This window comes from Plecotus auritus (assembly GCF_963455305.1).
Source record: "Plecotus auritus genome assembly, chromosome: 3".
Taxonomy (NCBI): Eukaryota; Metazoa; Chordata; class Mammalia; order Chiroptera; family Vespertilionidae; genus Plecotus; species Plecotus auritus.
In genome coordinates, this window is record NC_137772.1 from 132,847,536 (window position 1) to 132,864,690 (window position 17,155).

General features: G+C 49.2%; 1 protein-coding gene across 6 annotated transcripts in view; it reads left to right on the plus strand.

Moving 5' to 3' along the window:
• The window catches only part of PRMT8 (protein arginine methyltransferase 8), a 120,118-nt gene extending 103,176 nt beyond the window's left edge, over positions 1–16,942 (plus strand). For 5 of the 6 annotated variants that reach the window (XM_080660338.1, XM_080660337.1, XM_080660336.1 and 2 more), the window contains 2 exons: positions 969–1,090; positions 1,840–2,691. In XM_080660338.1, the coding sequence (XP_080516464.1) occupies positions 969–1,090; positions 1,840–1,923 (206 nt within the window). In that variant the 3' untranslated portion in view covers positions 1,924–2,691. Of the gene's footprint in view, positions 1–968; positions 1,091–1,839; positions 2,692–16,849 lie in introns of those variants that run through there. The other variant, XM_080660339.1, reaches the window with a different exon arrangement.
• The last annotated feature ends 213 nt before the right edge of the window (positions 16,943–17,155 follow it).

The window sequence follows — 17,155 nt, forward strand, 5'->3', positions numbered from 1 at the left end:
GGCAAAAAAGACATTTGTGCGGCACCATGACAGACACCCTGGTCACACAGGTTCAGGGTGCCCTAGTCCAGGTGGGCGGTCAGGCAGGGATTCACAGAGTAAGTGACCTTGAAGGATGAGGGAGAGAGAGCTTGGTTGAGCAGGGAGCAGGGGGGAAGAGTGTTCCAGGGACAGCTTCTGCTGAGGAAGATGGCCCATTAGCTGTGCCTCTCATGGAGCTGTGGAATCTATACTGTGCTGAGAGGGATGTGTATGATTTAATGGCAAATACAGAGGAGGTGCAAGCATTAGCGTGACTTTGGATCATGCAGGAGGTGTGGGCTCTGGCCCAGCGTCAAGGCTGTGGAAAGAGAATCATCCCTCATTTCTATTTGAGCCAGTTGGTCAGCACAGCTGAGACCCCTGGCGAGCCTGAGCCAAGGGTACTAATTTTGGTTCTAGGGCAGAGAGGCAGGCAGGGAAAGCTATTTGTAGGACTGGGCTGGCAGTGGAAGTGGGGAAACTGGGTTAGTTATGGTGTTTGCATAAATGATATCATTTAAGGGGAAACAGGATGTCCTACTCTATGAATCTCTCCCCTACACTGTTGGAAAGTCTTCACTCTGTTGAACTAAAACACATACACCGTGGCATTCTGAGATTCATTTGTGTTAGGAAGTTTAGTTGGTGAGAGGGTATTCATCCTCCACCTTTTGGTATGAAATTGTAATATCAGCTTGTTCTCTTATGATCCACAGCTAAGACCCACAGCCCTGAGGGGTGGGTATCTGATGGAAGGAGGGGTCTCTGAGGCTGAGGAGGAGTTCTGGTGTGGGCTTGGAGCTGGCACCTGACCCAACAAGAGTGTTGTGTGGGGGTCAGAGTCCCAGAGGAAAGCCAGTGACTTGCAGGCAGGGTCCCAGCCGCAGCCCTTCTGGAGATGTCTTCTCTGACTGTTCTGTCCTACCTCCCCATCCTTCACCCCTCAGCCCCTGATGCCCCCTACACCCACTGGAAGCAGACCGTCTTCTACCTGGAAGATTACCTCACTGTCCGGAGGGGGGAAGAGCTCTATGGGTCCATCTCCATGAAGCCAAATGCCAAAAATGTGGTGAGTGCTAAGATAGTCTCTGTGTGGGCAAGGGTCAGAGAGAAGGGACCACAGTGCTGGTCCCAGTGTCCACTCACCCAGGTGACTCAGTGCCTTGTGCACAATCAGGAAAATTACCAGATGAGGCAGTAAGAAGTTGGGCTTGGATGTACTAGTAACTAGGCATTACTGAAGGTCTCCAAGGTTGGCCTCTAAAAACTCTGGAATTTGAGACTTTTTCTAGCCCCTCCTTCCCCACCTGGACTCTCTCAGCCTGGAGCACAGCCTCTAGCTCTTCATAGAGGGGCTTTGAGAACAGAGGCTGTTGCCATGGGTTTCACCTCATTTAGGACGAGCTGAGAAGGAAATAAGAGTTTCTGGTGGCCCAGAAGAAGTTTGGTTTGCATTTCTTCAGTGGGCCTAGTGGATTAGGGATGCTGTGATTCTCTCTGTTTGAGCCACCTTGGCTGTAGGCAATGCCTTGAGGGATATGCCGCAGGAGATTCACCCACCCCACTCTATATTCTTCCAGGATGAAATCAGAGGAAACAGTTTATATTATGACAGGAAGGATTTAGGTTAGGAATCAAAGAACTTCCTGTGAGGATAATGAGGCACAAGAATAGATTCCCGAGGGCTGTTGGTGGGAACTCCTTAGCCAGCAAACCTTAGGAGCATAGTAGCTGCCCATCCATCTGCCTGCAGGGAGGGGCATGGGGCCGGCACTTATCACCACACTGATGCTGTGACCCTTTGCTCCTTCTCTGCAGCGAGACCTCGATTTCACAGTAGACTTGGATTTCAAGGGACAGCTGTGCGAAACATCTGTATCTAATGACTACAAAATGCGTTAGCACAAGTGGGAAGCTGCAGAGAGCGAGCGAGAAAAACTCACCTCGATCTGTGGCACTGTGATGAGAATACTGTTTGCAGGACTACACACTCAAAAACCAGAGTTTTTAAATTCTGCCTTGAAGATTGGGGAACTCACCAGGGCTCAGGTGGCCCTGACACTGGACAGATGACCTCCAGCTGCTCAGCTCTGCTCTGTGAGCCCTTCACAATGTCTTTGTTGTCGCTGACCACGAGCGACCTCCAGTGCCGCGGCTGGGCCCGGGGACAGAAGCGCCCATGTATACCCATTGTCCTTTACTGTGACTCTCCGATCTCCAGGTTCTGCATGCTGCAGGCATCTAGGGCAGAGGCTTCACTAGAACCTGGAGGCTAGTGTCTTTGATAGAATAAGCCAGATTCTGTCTGTGCGGTGGTGTGTGCCTGCCTGCGCGCGGACAGCATATACAGTCGCTTACTTACCCACAACACTGTATATGCATGCATATACAACCACTGGGTGCACCAAAGTGTCCATCCAGGGCGTGTGTGCACGCGCGCGTGTGTAGAATATCTATTACTCCCAGAGGAGATTTTGTTGCTTTGGAATAGGACTTTGTTTTGTGATTAGCTCTCCCCTCCCCCACCCCTTACCAGATGTAAGCAGCTATGAAACATTCTCTGTACTAGCTTTGGGCTCCTTTTGACTAGACCGTGGCTCTGAACCCTGGAGCATAGTACCACACACGCTGTGGAAGCTCAATAAAGGAACACGAGAGTGAAGCAATGGGATGGCTGTGTTCCTCGTGCTCTGTGGGGACGGGGTGGGGCGGGGGCGGGCACAAGGCAAAGGCCATGATGGAGCAGAAACGAAAGGGCAGCACCTGGCTCACTCCCTGCTCCAGAAAGGGATGCTCCTGGGTAGAAGCAGCTGTGAAGTCAGGACTGGCTGAAAGACACCTCCCTGCGGACTCTCGGAGTGGGAGGAGGGTCCTGGAGGTGGAGTGGGGGACATGAGCTGACTGAGAATGCTCTAGAATGGGAGGCCACGTGTGTCCTGGAGGGAAGCCAAGGTCGGAAGCAGGAAGCTGGGATGTGCTCGCTGCCAGGAGGGCTGGGGGAAAGCAAGAGATGGTGACTGAGCTTGTGGTCCTGAGTCACTGGAGAGAGACAGAGCAGGGTTTGAGGGAAAGGCCAGTAGGCAGCGAGGGACACTCCATGTCTAAGGTGCTGAGATTCTGCAGCACCTCACAGGGTGTGCTGGTGGGTGATCTTGTCCCTGCCCCTCACTCCTGGGCCAGTATCTGGTCTGGCCTGGCAGCCTCCACATCAGCAGGAGCCCACCCATCTTGAACGGGGCCTTCCCACTGAGCTCAAGCAAGACACTTGGTCCTCGAAGTGGCACGCAGTTTCCACAACAGCTTCCTCCCCCAGTGTGGCGGATACATTTCCAGTCCTCCCAACTTCTTCATCCTGCCACCTCTGTGACTCCAGTCCTATCACAGAGAGGCAGAACCAGGTGAGAGACTCCGGGGGCTGGACTGTTACTTAAGGAAAAGGTGGGAGCATCACCTGTGGACAGGCACCAGGCCTAGCTTCCCTGAATATTCAATTGCCAGGTAGCAGAGGGCCGCCTCTGGTTTAGGGGCCAGGCGCCTGGGGCTGTAGCACCACTGAAAGAAGGGGGCTCGACCAAGTGAGTGTTTTCCACACCATGTCCTGGGAGCTCTGGGGTTTGTGAGAGATGTCAGAAGCAACCCCCCAACTTCAGAAAGAACCATTTTTCTTTCTCTGTTTTTATTAATTTTTTTGGGGGGGGGAGGGGGAACAGAATTCTACTAAAAATCAAAATAAAACAAAGAAATGTAAAGAAACCAAGACCAAAACCAAACCCCTTTGAAAATGACTTATGTAGGTGACTCGCAGTCCTAATACTCTAAAGTCAGGGCTACCTGGGACTCACTCTCTTCCCTTCCCTCCTGCCCACAGACCTGTACAGCCTCACCTAAAGCACTTTCTACAGCCCCAAGAGCCCTTGGGTCTTAGCTGGGCACCTACTACCTGGCCCAGAGCCATATTTTTCCTCACCTGCACCTTTGTTATCTCCGGCCCCATCAGCTCTACACTATCCTCTCCATCCTCACTCAGAAGGGGGACAGGCTCTGTTGGCAGCAGTAGTGGGGGCTCTCAAGGAGCACGTAGCTCTGAGACTGCTCTGCTTGGCAAGCTGGTGGGTTTCACTTGCCCCTTGGCCCGGCTTCTGTTTAGGGTCCCAGCAGGCCGGGCCCCTTGGAGTCTGTGTTTTCCATCAGACACCCCGTGGGGATGGAAGTACCTTGTTCTTTGCCAGAACTGGTGAAGTGTTTTACTTTGGTTTGTTTGGGGTTATTCTTTAGCTTCAGGGAAGGGCAGTCACACCTGTGTCAACATTTCTCCTTGGGGAGACATTCCAGGTCTGGGAAGGCAAAGGGGCCATTTAGAGGAAGTGGTCCAGCTGACAGGCCCAGGATGGGAGGATGCAGAGGAGGCCTTGGCGTGGGTGTCCTGGGGTTGGTAGTGGCCTTAAACATGATAACTAACTTCAGTGGCAATGGCTCTCTGGCATCTGCTCGCTAGTTGGCTTCCCCAAAGCCGTGGGACTTAGGCATGAGGTGCTCCCCACCCGTGTGCAGCCGAGGCACTGAGACCAGGGAGGAGGAGCGGAGCTGGGCAGTGGGCACGATCCTGCTCCTCGTGCCTCTGCTGACAGTGCTCTTCCTCTGAACCTCAGCCAGCGAGACCTCTCTTTGTACCTAGATGGTTTTCAACCTTTCTAATGCCGTGACCCTTTTATACAGTTCCTCATGTTGTGGTGACCCCCAACCATAAAATTATTTTTGTTGCTACTTCATAACTGTAATTTTGCTACTGTTATGAATCGTAATGTAAATATTTGTGTTTTCCGATGGTCTTAGGCTCTACAGCAGCGGTTCTCAACCTGTGGGTTGTGACCCACAGGTTGAGAACCGCTAGCAGGGTCGCCTAAGACCATCGGAAAACACAGGTATTTACATTACGATTCATTAACAGTAGCAAAATTACAGTTATGAAGTAGCAACAAAAATAATTTTATGGTTGGGGGTCACCACAACATGAGGAACTGTTTAAAAGGGTCGTGACATTAGAAAGGTTGAGAACCACTGATAGAGACAAATACAGTGAAAACCGCCAAATGCTTTTTGTCCACACATATGAAACAAGATAAGTCTAGAAACTTAAGAGGAGACAACAGTGACTATGATAGAAGAAGGAGGGGTTGAGGAAGGACATGGGCAGAGGCCCCCCGAGGGTATGCTAAGGAAACTCATCGGGGAATTTTTACTGTGGTGGGAGTCAGGAGCTCTGGATCCTGCCTAGCCTCAAACACCAAGGCCCTTCAACTTTGTGGAGAATTCCACCCATGGTCAGTGGGCAAAATCCTACAACGCCAAGAGCAACCACAATGATGATCTCCCAGGAGCTCGGGTGTTGGGACCTGGAGGCATTCCTGACATTCCTGGGGGACAGGAGGTCGTGAAGACAAGGCCCGACAGTCTTTTGGGCCTCTCCTGCCTTCAGAGGGGAAGAGGGTCATCCCACGGCCTGCCCTGGCCCTGGGTCTGCAGCTGGCCAGCCCCCCAGGGCCACAGACTTTGGCTCAGAGTTTGGGGACAGCCCTGGGCAAAAGTGGCCTGTTTCATGGCTCTGGTTCACAAGTGGCTTGCAGAGCTCTTAAAACCTATCTCCAAGCCCTTGGGCAGGCAACAGCTGGCTGGCATCCTGGCACATGACTTTTTATTGTACTAAAAGAGCCTCAATTATTGAGATGCCACCGCCCCACCTGGGGCTCTCTGGGCAGGGTCTCCCCTTCTGGCTCTGTTGACCTGCATTTCTAATCACAAGGACTTCTTAGTGACCTTGAGGCCGAGTCTATGTCTAATGCCTGTTTGCATCCTGTAGAGATGAGCAGTAGTAATCCAAAGTTCACTTTATTTTGAAATCCAAAACATGCTGCCTTTCCCAGGAGAATTTTTCCCCTTGTCATATTTAGTTTTGATCAATAATGTGTTGAATTTGTATACTCTCAGCACCTAATCTCTTTGATGGCTAGAGTTAGTGGCTTGAAAGCACATTCTGAGGATCGGCAAGAGGGATGAGTTAGGGACCAAGCTGAGAACCTCATCTTGACTGCAATGGCAGCCACATAGATGTTTGAGAGATGTCTGGCTACATTTAATAAGAAATAACCAGCCAAATATCCCCCATCATTAAAAATTGCCATCAGTGTGACAGAGGCACATGTCACCATGATATTGTAAGTCAGAAGCCATTAGAAGAACAGAACAGTAAGGATCCTTTTCTGTGTGCAGGGCAAGGACTGAGCTTCCCAAGAGAACATCTGTGCAGGAAGGAAGAAGCAAAACCTAGAGATGTGGAAATACTGTGCTACACCACAGTGCTATGGTCTAGGATAGCATGTGACCATGAAACATGGAATATCTAGGATGGGGATATACTCACCACCTGTTATCTGGAGGCTGGGCATGGCTTTTGGATTAAGCATGGGGTGGGATTTCATCTTCGGCCCAATGGCTCCAGTTCTGTCTCAGTTGGAACCACGAGAGGTAAGTGAGTTGTCTCTCCCAACTTCATTCCATTCATATTTCTCAGGGCCCTCCTGTGTGGCAGACACTGTGGTAGGCACTGGGACAAAACAGATGCCAGTCTGCCCTTCTGGAATTTACAGGCTGCTGGAGGAGCAGACCCTAAACAAGAGTGATAAATATTATGAAAGAGAAAGTACAGAGGCTGAGGGAATAAGAGACTGTTAGGAGATCCAGACACTCTGTGAAGATATTAGTTTAAACATAAGCTTGAAAAAGCAGAAGAGGAAGGGAGGTACCGGAGAGGGAGAGATGGCATGTGCTGAGGCCCAGCCCGAAGGAGTCTGGAGAGTGTTGCCAATCTGAAAATTCGAGAAGAGCAGAGAATAGGAAAAGGTGAGGGCCTGGGAGAGCAGCGAGGAGGGGGGCTTGAGATGTAGCCAGGGCCCACAGTCAAGAGCCTTGTGAATTGTGTCAAGGAGACTTTTTCCTTGGGCAGTGAGAAGACTCTGCCGGCTTTTAGTGAAGGAAGTGACAGGACAGGATTAGCATGTCACACGTGCTCGCAATGTAATGAGCTCAAGTTGGCAGTCATTTCCCCTGGAAAATGACAGTACTTAACCCATTGCCTTCTTCAGAAAAACAGCCGCAGGAAAGATAAATGTAAAGCCGCAGAACCTGTAGGAGCCACCATGGATGATGGAGATGGAGGCTTCCTTGGGTGGTTGTTGTGGAAAATGGCTTGAATACAGACTGCTTCATTGTAGGATTGCCTCATTCACCGCTTGGGAATCTGCAAATGGGCAATCTGTACAACTCAGAGATCAATTTGGATTATCCTTTCCGTGTCACCTCAACCTGTTCTTCCCATAGGCGGCTTCCTCTGGGCTCTGAGGATGTTATTGTCTGGGAGGTGGGAGGTGATTGGTAGGGTCTGTGTGAGGCTGGGTCTGCATTTCAGGACTGTTCTGCTGTCCTCTTGCCCCAGGCAGCTGTTTCCAGGGCGCATAGTGCTTGGCATCATTTTCAGCTCACAGACGTCTTCTTGAAGTGTCTTTCTGAGGCTTCATGGAGCCTAATGGGTTTCTGATATTATGGCAATTGCTTTCTGGCCATGGTTGGTTAGCTAAGTTGGATAGCACATCATCCTTGAAGCCAAAGACACAGACTGCACAGGCTCACTGCTCAGTTTCACGGTCACAGATGATGCCTTGAAACTCCAGCCAGCCTTGGGAATAAACAGACCTGGGATTGAAGCCTGGCGCCTCCTGCTAAAGGCTCTGAGTCCTGCATGAAGTTCCTGGAGCTCCCTGTTCCTGTGTGATTTCTTCCCTGTCCAGCGGGGATGATAACACTTTTCTCCCAGGTGGCTGTGAGTGTTAGGTGAGAAAGCATGAGATGGCTGGTACTGCACCCTCGCAGTGCACAGTCCCACAGCTGCATGTAAACGGGACCTTCCAGTTCTGAAACGGAGGCCCCGACAAGACTGTACAGGTGCCTCGGGCTCAACCAGGGAGGGAGGGAGAGGCAGCTCTAGGAGTGTGTCTGCCCACAGTGGGTCGGAGAGCTTGCCTCAAGGCGTGATCCTCTGTTGCTTAGAAATGGTTCTAAAGGTGGTTTTGGATACCTGCATTAGAGGCTGCGGGAGCTCAGAGTAGGCCCTGGGCTCGGGGTGACCTGAGGTCATTAAACATGATCCAGGGCCTGAGGCCACCCTCTGCATGGTGCAGAGCGCATGTGGCAGGAGGCTTCCCGTGGTGTCGTAATGAGGACTCACAGTCACTCGGGAGTAGAGGAGCCGGGGCTTGGAGGAGTGTGCACTCTGGAGCTGGAGGAGTGAATTCAAAGAGCAATTCTCACACACTTGGCTGTGTAACCTTTAGCAAGTCATTAGCCTCTCTCTGCCTCAGTTTCCTTTACCTGTAAATAGGTGGTAATCTTAGGATCTTCCTCAGAGGAAGGTGGTAAGGGTCAAATACGAGCCGTGCCTGGGACCAGAGCAGCATTCTGTGTTAGCTGTTACTACTATGATGACCTGTCACAGTAGTAACAGCTATGACGACCGGTTGAGGCTCTGACACAGCAAGCTGTGAGCTCCTCCAGACTTGACCCACGTTAGCCCCTCTGAGCCTCATGGGTGTCTCTGTGCCCCTGAGTGGATATCTGTGCCCACACTTACCAAACATGGTATCAGCTCTGTTTTTGTGTCTATCTTCCCCTCGACTGTGATGTCCAGGAGAGAAAGTTCTGTGTCTCACTTGGGCTTGTATTTCAGGGTCCAGCTCAGTCCTGGTCCATTGTAGGTATTCAGGGAACACTGGCCTGATGAGCAAATGATGGCTTGCTGCCATGATGCTCCTGTCAGTTGCTGGTCCACCTGCTACTCCTACTAGGGGACCTACTGTGTGGCCTTGAGGGGCCTGTCCCCTACTAGGCCTCAGTGCTTTCATTTACGAAATGATGGTGCTTAGCTTACAGTGGTCGTAGGCCCTCACCAGCATAAAGAACCTATGATTTTCTAACTCTGTAGCTCCACAGCTCTTATTTGATGAACCTGAACTCAGAAGTTTCCAAGAAGATCCTGACTTTTCAGTGGAGGAGAGTAGAATGGCTGCTGGGCTTTTGGAGGGGCAGGGATCAGGCTGAGAAATAAAGGCTCGAGGAGGAAATGAAGTTCCTGCCTGGATGACAGAGAGAATTCCGGAGGCTTTGCCAATGAGGAGCCACAGGAAAGGGTGGGGGGGCAGGCCAAGATGCTGGGCTCCTCCGGGTACTTGACTGCACTTTATTAGCCTGTGACTCTGCTGAAATGGGACTATCTCTTGGAAAATCATTTTAATAACTGTCAGGAAATGGAATTAAGGGTGCTGGCTGTGAGCTGGCCGGGGCCAGGTGACTCTCGTCCATGCAGGGAGTTAATTTGGCTCTGCTAATATTGTCTATTGATTATCTCTGATTAGATTTCCTTTCATGTGTCACTCCCAAGCGTTTCTCACGAGTGAGTCTTGGAGATGTGGGCTTCTGAGGAAGGTGAGGAAAGAGCAAGGAGAGTAGGGCTGAGCGGTGTCCAGGCTCAGGGGGCCTGGGAGAGATGGAAGCTGTGGGCAAACTACATGATTGTGTCTAAACACAGTGGCTCCAGCCCTGGACTTAAGGGTCCTGGGCCAGAGAAGTCCTGGCTTCCCAGCCCTGCTCTAGAGGAGGTCCTCATGCTCATGGAGCATCAGTTTCCACACAGAGAAAATGATTCACACAGGGTGTCGAGGAAGAGACTCTAAAACTCTAACGTGCCTACACTTGTGGGTTTTCTGTTACTCCCTCCCAGTGCACATGCACAGCGAGCTTTGATTATTCATGGAGGAAACGATAGCCTGGAGAATTCAAAGTAGTGGATTATACAGAATGTAATTTTATTTGGCTTGAGATTTGCAATGTATAATCCCTAAGTCCCCACCTTATTCTGAGAAATCCCCTTTCCTAAGGCTCTGGATTTAATTGGAAAAAAATCAGTGCTTGAGATGTAATGACTTAAAGTATGGGGTGGGGAGGCATCGGGTAGCCTGGAAACTCCCTGGACTGTGGGAAGGCAGAGAGGGAAGGCCAAGGGTACAATATGGCCTGGCTCGTGGACAAACCCAGGCCACACTGAGAATTGAGATTCGTTGGTATGAGTTCTTCCTTCTTCCTTCTCTTCCCCACACCCTGGGCCACTCTCACTGCTGCACTCTAGTCTTGCCCCCTCCTTCCACTCCACTCTCTTTGGCACAATTGTAAAGCAGACCTGTCACTGTCCTGTTAACACCCCTCTAAAGGCTCCTTGTCACCCTACAGGGTGACATTTAAACTCTTCTGATGCAGGAGAGTGGCTCTCAAGTTTTGGGCTTCTCTGCTTCCATCCCCAATTCACTCTCGAAGTCCAGCTTCAGCCAACCCCAGACTCCTCACCCCGCACTCTGCTCCAGCCATAAATCCAGCACGGGTCCCCAAACCAGCTCACTTTCCTGTGGTCCTTTTCTCCCCTTGGTATTCCCTTTCTTTCCATCCTTGCCTGAGGGCTTCCCTTTGATTTCACTTCTCAGACTATCATTGAATCCTTTGTTAAAGCATGGCTGCCTCTACCCATTCTCCTTGTCCTCCCCCTCCAAGTCCAGGGGCAACTTAATCCTGCTAAAGTCTCACTTCCCATACTATACTGCAGTCTCTCATATTCTATCCATCTGCTAGTATAGCTCCACCACTGACTTTGAGCTCCTTCATTTTTTTTTTTTTTTTGGTTCTTTTTTATGTTCCAAGGGCATAGTGTAATGGCAAATATTGCAACTTTCGTGGAATGTATTTCAAGTCATAAGTGGTAGGACAATGGGGGAGGGAGTCAAGGATAAAATTAAAATGGGTAGAGTGTGTGGCTTCATCAGTGTGTGTGTGTTGTGTAGCACTGAACCCCAACTTTTCTTCCTCAGTGTAGGGAATCAGGTGACTGCTACCTAAGGTCTGGTAATTGAGAGGGTCCACCAGAACCCTGTTAGCCATCTGCTTTACTAATGACCTGCTGCATGACCATAGACAAGTCATTGAAATTCCCTTAAAGAATCCAGAGGGAAAGCATGGACAATGACACAGGCACACAGGGCAGATCCAAAGTCAAGAAAATGTTCACACACAAGCAGATTTTTCACTTTCTATTATTCCATTCCTTTTGTTGTTGATAATCCTATCTAATAAAAGAGTAATATGCAAATTAACCATCACTCTGTTATACCCACAAGCCACACCCACAAGCCATGCCCACCAGCCAATCAGGAGCATGTATGCAAATTAACCCAACCAAGATGGCTGTGGCCACGGAGAGAGCAGGAGGGAGGCTTGGGTTTCTCCGGCGATGGAGGAAGCCAAGCTTTCCACACACCCTGGCCGGCCCAGGCCTCCACTCCAGGCTACAAAGTTTCAATTATAGAAGATAAATAAATCCCAACAGAAATGGCTGCCCACAGAGCAAACAGGAGACTTGGCTCCGCTCCAGGCTACAAAGTTTCAATTGTAGAAGATAAATAAATCCCAGATACCAGGGCCTCCGCTTGGGTCACCGGGGGGCATGGCCGGCCTGCAAACCATCACAGGCCCCTCACCCAGGCCACCCCATGCCCCAAGGGAACCCCCACCCTGATCCAGGACACCCTGCAGGGCAAACCAGCTGGCCCCCACCCATGCACCAGGCCTTTATCCTATCTAATAAAAGAGTAATATGCAGATTGACTATCACTCCAATACACAAGATGGTTGCCCCCATGTGGTCAAAGATCCTGCCCCCATGTGGACACAAGATGGCCACCACAAGATGGCCAGCAGGAGAGGGCAGTTGGGAGGGACCAGGCCTGCAAGGGAGGGCAGTTGGGGGTCATCAAGCCTGCAGGGGAGGGCAGTTAGGGGTGACCAGGCTGGCAGAGGAGGGAAGTTGGGGGTGACTGGGCCTGCAGGGAAGGGCAGTTGGGGGTGACCAGGCCTGCAGGGGAGGGCATTTAGGGACAAACAGGCTGGCAGGGGAGTGGTTAGGGGGTGATCAGGCTGGCAGGCAGAAGTGGTTAGGGGCAATCAGGAAGGCAGGCAGGTGAACAGTTGGGAGCCAGCAGTCCTGGATTGTGAGAGGGATGTCCGACTGCCCGTTTAGGCCCGATTCTGGTAGGATCGGGCCTAAACGGGCAGTTGGACATCCCTTGAGGGGTCCCAGATTGGAAAGGGTGCAGGCTAGGCTGAGGGACACCCCCCCACCATGCACGAATTTCGTGCACTGGGCCTCTAGTAATGGTAATATTAAACAATTTTTAAAAACTCTTTTAACTTATAATTAAATCAGAATTTATGGTAGGAGGGGAGAGCAAGATTTTTACAAATAATAAAATAGATAAAACAATTAAAAGTGGAATAATATTTAAAATAAAGAAAAACCCTTCCTCTATTCTCCCGTCCCCCCCAGTGATTCCAATGAGCAGTGAAGGTTGAGTGCAGGAGCTAGACATCACTCCACTGTGTGGGGCAGGGCGGTGCTGCTGTTTCAGGTGAAGCAGTCCTGATTTCAACCACTGCAACCCAGCAGCTGGCCACCACCCACAGATGGGGGGCATGCTGCGGGGCCTACTTATCAAGTCTCTAAGAGATGATGCTTGGGGACTAGAGGGAACATGACTTGAATCACAGCAGGAGAAAATTGGGTTAGATCAACCAAAGTGGGCCAAGGCCCCAGAACCAGTTCCCAGTACATATCTGGGGACAGACTGGGAACCCTGCTGTGACGGGAGCCTGTGAAACCCTAACAGGTGAATTATTGAGAGTCAGAGGAACTGGGGGTAGCAAATGACCTTCCCAAAAAGCAGAACATGTAGAATTGGAAAGGCAACTGTGATGTCCAAGACAGCCAGGAGCCAGCATGGCTGCTCACTGACCTGAGACCCTGGCAAGTCCCTCCTCCTACCTGAGCCACAGTTTCCTCATCTGTGACAGGAGGGAGCTTGGTGAGCCTTCTCTGAAATCAGTCTGGCTCTGCATTTACACCAATAGTCAATGCAGAAGACCAATGGTTAGGCAGGCAGTGAGCTAGGAGTAAGGGTGCCCAATACTCAAGAGGGTGGTCATACTTGTCTCCCACCAAGTTGAGGAGGGAACCTGGATAGATCCCAGGGCCTCCCAACCATTGCTCAGGCTGCAAACTTCATGCCATGCCACTGAGAGAAGAGAAGGGGTGAGGAGAGGAAGGAGATGACCCTCATGAGTAAAAACTACTCTGGGAGGGGGCAGGTAAGGGGGGGGAGGAAGAGAAAGAGAGAGGGATGAACACAGAGGAAGGAAAATGCAGCCTCATCTGCTTATTTGTGTTTCTTGTATTTAAGATGCTGATTTCTAGCATATTTTTAAATCCATCAGACATGAGAGGCTGATTTAAATAGACCCACAGTGGGAAGCTGGTAATTTCACTTGCCACAGTAGAGAGCTGGCGGGACACTGGTGAGGCCTCAGCACCCCTCCCCATGCCAGAGGAGCTGTGAAGGCCAAACCTCTTTGGTTGACTTTTAGGCCAGGTGCTTTCCAATCCCTGATATGAGAGCACAGGCTGGGGGTTAGGAGGTGGAGATGATGATAGAGAGTTAGAAAGATAAAGAAAAGGAAGAACGGGAGGGAAAGTAGGGGGAGAGCAGGAGAGAAAGTGGAGGTGGGTTCCTTGTAATTCACTGTATCTAGTTTCTCATTGGCATTCCCAAAAGAAGAGTTCATCTGCTTGAACACTTCCAGTGTCAGAGAGCTCACTATCGAGTGAGGCAGCCCATTCCATTGCTGGACCATGCTCACTGGGATAAGCTTCCTTGCGATAAATCAAGTCCCCATTGTCTGCATTCCCAGCCCTCTTGAGTCACTCAGAACAAGTATAACACAAAAGTCAGCCCTCCCTGAATGCAATATGCCGGTCCCTCTTCCACACTCATCCTTGTATGCTGGTTCCCAGTCTCCTTACTATACATTATTACAACAAAAATCTTGCAAAACCAAAATATTTCTGGGTGCTAATGAATGTATTTCCAGCTGTAGTCAATGCAACAAAATTCCAGGAACAACAAAAGACATTTGTCATTCATTTTTTGTTATCATTCAACACACTCTCATTAAACCCCTATTCTGGGTCCGACTAGGTGCTCTTGTTGGCATGTAGAATATGAAGGTTCCATCCAGGACCTTATATACAGAGGGGAGCCAAGCTCCTAAAGAGAAGTGTGTGCTGGGCAGGGGCAGAGATGCCAGGAGCACTGAGAGTCCCTCCCCTGTTGAGTGGGTGTGTGGTGAGGTTGGCTTGAGGGCCTTCAGGGGAGGGAGCCATGGCATTGTTGTGTCATGTTAATGTACACTGTAGGTTTCTAGGTGTTTCCTCAAGTACTCAGAGGATACTTTCCTGCTCCCTCACCTCTGGATATAACCTGAGACAAACATTGAGCACCTTAGAGACCAGTTTTTGGGCATTGAAGAGAATCCATCCTTCATTCATTCAAGGAATATAAATGTTTATGAAGGTTGTTTTTTAAAAAAATGTATTGAGGTAAAATATACATAACAAAATTTATAATTTTAACCATTTTTAAATGTACAACTCAGTTGCATTAGTACATTCACAATATTGTGTGCAACCATCAGTACTCTCCAACTCCAGAACTTTTTCATCATCCCAAAGTGAGTGTTTTATAAATCTAATATAAAGGTGGTTTAATTAGGAATGTGCTATATAAAGTATTGATGGGCAGCAAATCCACCCATCCACTGCCTCATGTCTATTATGTACCAGGCCCCAGTAAGTACAATACAAATGAGACCAGAGCCCTGCCAGTGAGAACCTTACCATCTGCGATGCTGGCCCTGTCCAATGTCAAAGCAGCGTGAGAGGGTACAAAGCTTTCTTAGATAAAAGTCTCTAGCTTGAAGGGATGCAAGTTCTCCTTGTCCTTATTGGCTCAGGGAAATGGGAGCTGCTCTTACCTGAGGCCTCAGCTTCTCCCATTTACCAAGTGTGGGCTTTTCTTTCTTTTTCCTATTTTGTTTTGTTTGGTCTCTTGCACAAATTAAATAACTAACATTTGTCTACAGACTTTCAGTTGACTAAGCCCTTTCCTCAGAGTTCTCATTTGACCTTCACACTACCCTGTGAGGGCAGTTGGGCAGAGAGCACTATTGTACAGACTTGGAAGCTGGGGCTCACAGTATCATGCAGTTCCAGGTTTTGCTCAAGGTCATATAATTTGTGTGGAGCACAGCCTGGGTAAAGATGGCTGGTTCCACACAAGGAAGAAGGAGAACTGGGCAGGCAAGTGTCTTTTTATACACAGAAGCATGGAGCTCAAGTCAAATTAAGTTGTTGAGCTGCCTGTGGGTAATGGATTGCTGCTGCTCGTGGCAGCTGGGGAGGCTGCAGGGTGATGAGCTGGAATGCTCTGATGGGCATCACACTGTCTAAAAGGCAATTACATTGCAGCAGCTAGAGTGCTCCTCAACACTTTGTTTTAAAAGCCAGAAGCATTCTAAAACATTGACTCATTTGAACCAGTGAAGCAAACCCCATAGGTCTACCAGGTCACAGGCCCAGAGGTCCAGCCTTTGGGACTTGGGACTCCAGGGGAGTGAATTCACCAAGTGGTGAGCCTTGTTCTTGAGAAATGAAGCTCTGCTCTGAGTGCTCCTTTAGGCAAGCATTGTTTGCCAGTCACTGTGCTAAACATGAGGTGACAGAGGTGAATGCTGCTGCCTCAGGAGCTCAATCCAGTACATTTTGCTCATTAGAGCCCTTGGGGCAGTGTGTATAAATAATCACTGCATACTATCATTACAGAATGGCCTGGGGAGCTCATGGGCCAGATATTGGGTTGCCCCTGACACTCTGCCCTTGACATAGTGCTACACATGCTTGATGAATTCTAGTTCCAGAGTCCCATTACTCAAACATTCTAAGGCCCCTTGAAGTCCACATGTTTCAATTTCTGTTTCAAAGTTAAAAAAAAAAAGTTCATTCTTTCCGTCCATGTTCTTTGGGCATTTTTGCTTAGTACTGTGGTGTTTTTGTGTGTAGCATTTATTTTTATAGGTCAGATGGATCAAGCAATAACTCATTATGATAGCACAGGCCTCACTGGTTCTGTGAGTCCTAATTTGTTGAAAGATGAATCTCCTGGTGTTATGACAAGAGCCTGTAAGTCCTACTTCTGAATCAGAGCCAAAGCCCTGATCAAGTCCCAGCCCTGAGATAGGGTCAGTTCTTGGACCTGACTCAGTCCTGCCCCAGGGTGACGAATGACACACCTCGCCAATGTTCCTCAGTTTCCACATTGATTCCAGGTCCTCTGCCAAGTGCTATATGGTTTCCCAACTCCATCATTTCCAGCAAGTTCTTTTTCCTAAGTAGGACACTTCAATTAACTTGGCTTCAATGACCTGTGTTCAAGGTTAGAGTTATAATGTTCTTTGTTATTTCTACTGCTAATAATTAACATGTTTATTAATGGACACATTAATAGATTTAGGAAGTGGGGGAGGTTTAGAAAGCTCCTATATCCTGTCAACCATTATCAATACCACCACCACAACATACACACCCCAGGATAAGAATGTAAAATCTTATGAATTTTGACTGAACCTGATTAGAATTTGCATAAACCAATTTCTATTCCTCAGATGACAAGAAGAGAGATGGCAGTACTCTCAGGGCTAATCAGCAACAGAGCATTTAAGTCTTAGGCTTTGTATGTTTGTGTACTGTGATTTCATTATTTTGAAGTCATTAATCTGCTTTTTTTTTTAAAAGCTTCTGATTTGCAGTCTTCCTTCATTTATACCTTTTGACCAAAGCTTTGTGGAATGTCTGGATTCTTGGCAAAAGGAGAAACTGCCTGAGGATGTCTGGCCTTCTTCACTTCCAAGGAACTGGATACCTCCCTGGGCTGCTCATCTCTATCACAGAACCCAGAAGCTCAAAATGGAGAGGAGGGTTCTCAGATCTGAAGGACTTCTGAGTTTCATGTTCTTCCTCCATTTAAGAAGAAATAAAATATGCTGGGGAGGAGCTTAGAGGTAGGGCTAAGGAATGAACTCAGAGTCCTGGCTATGTGGT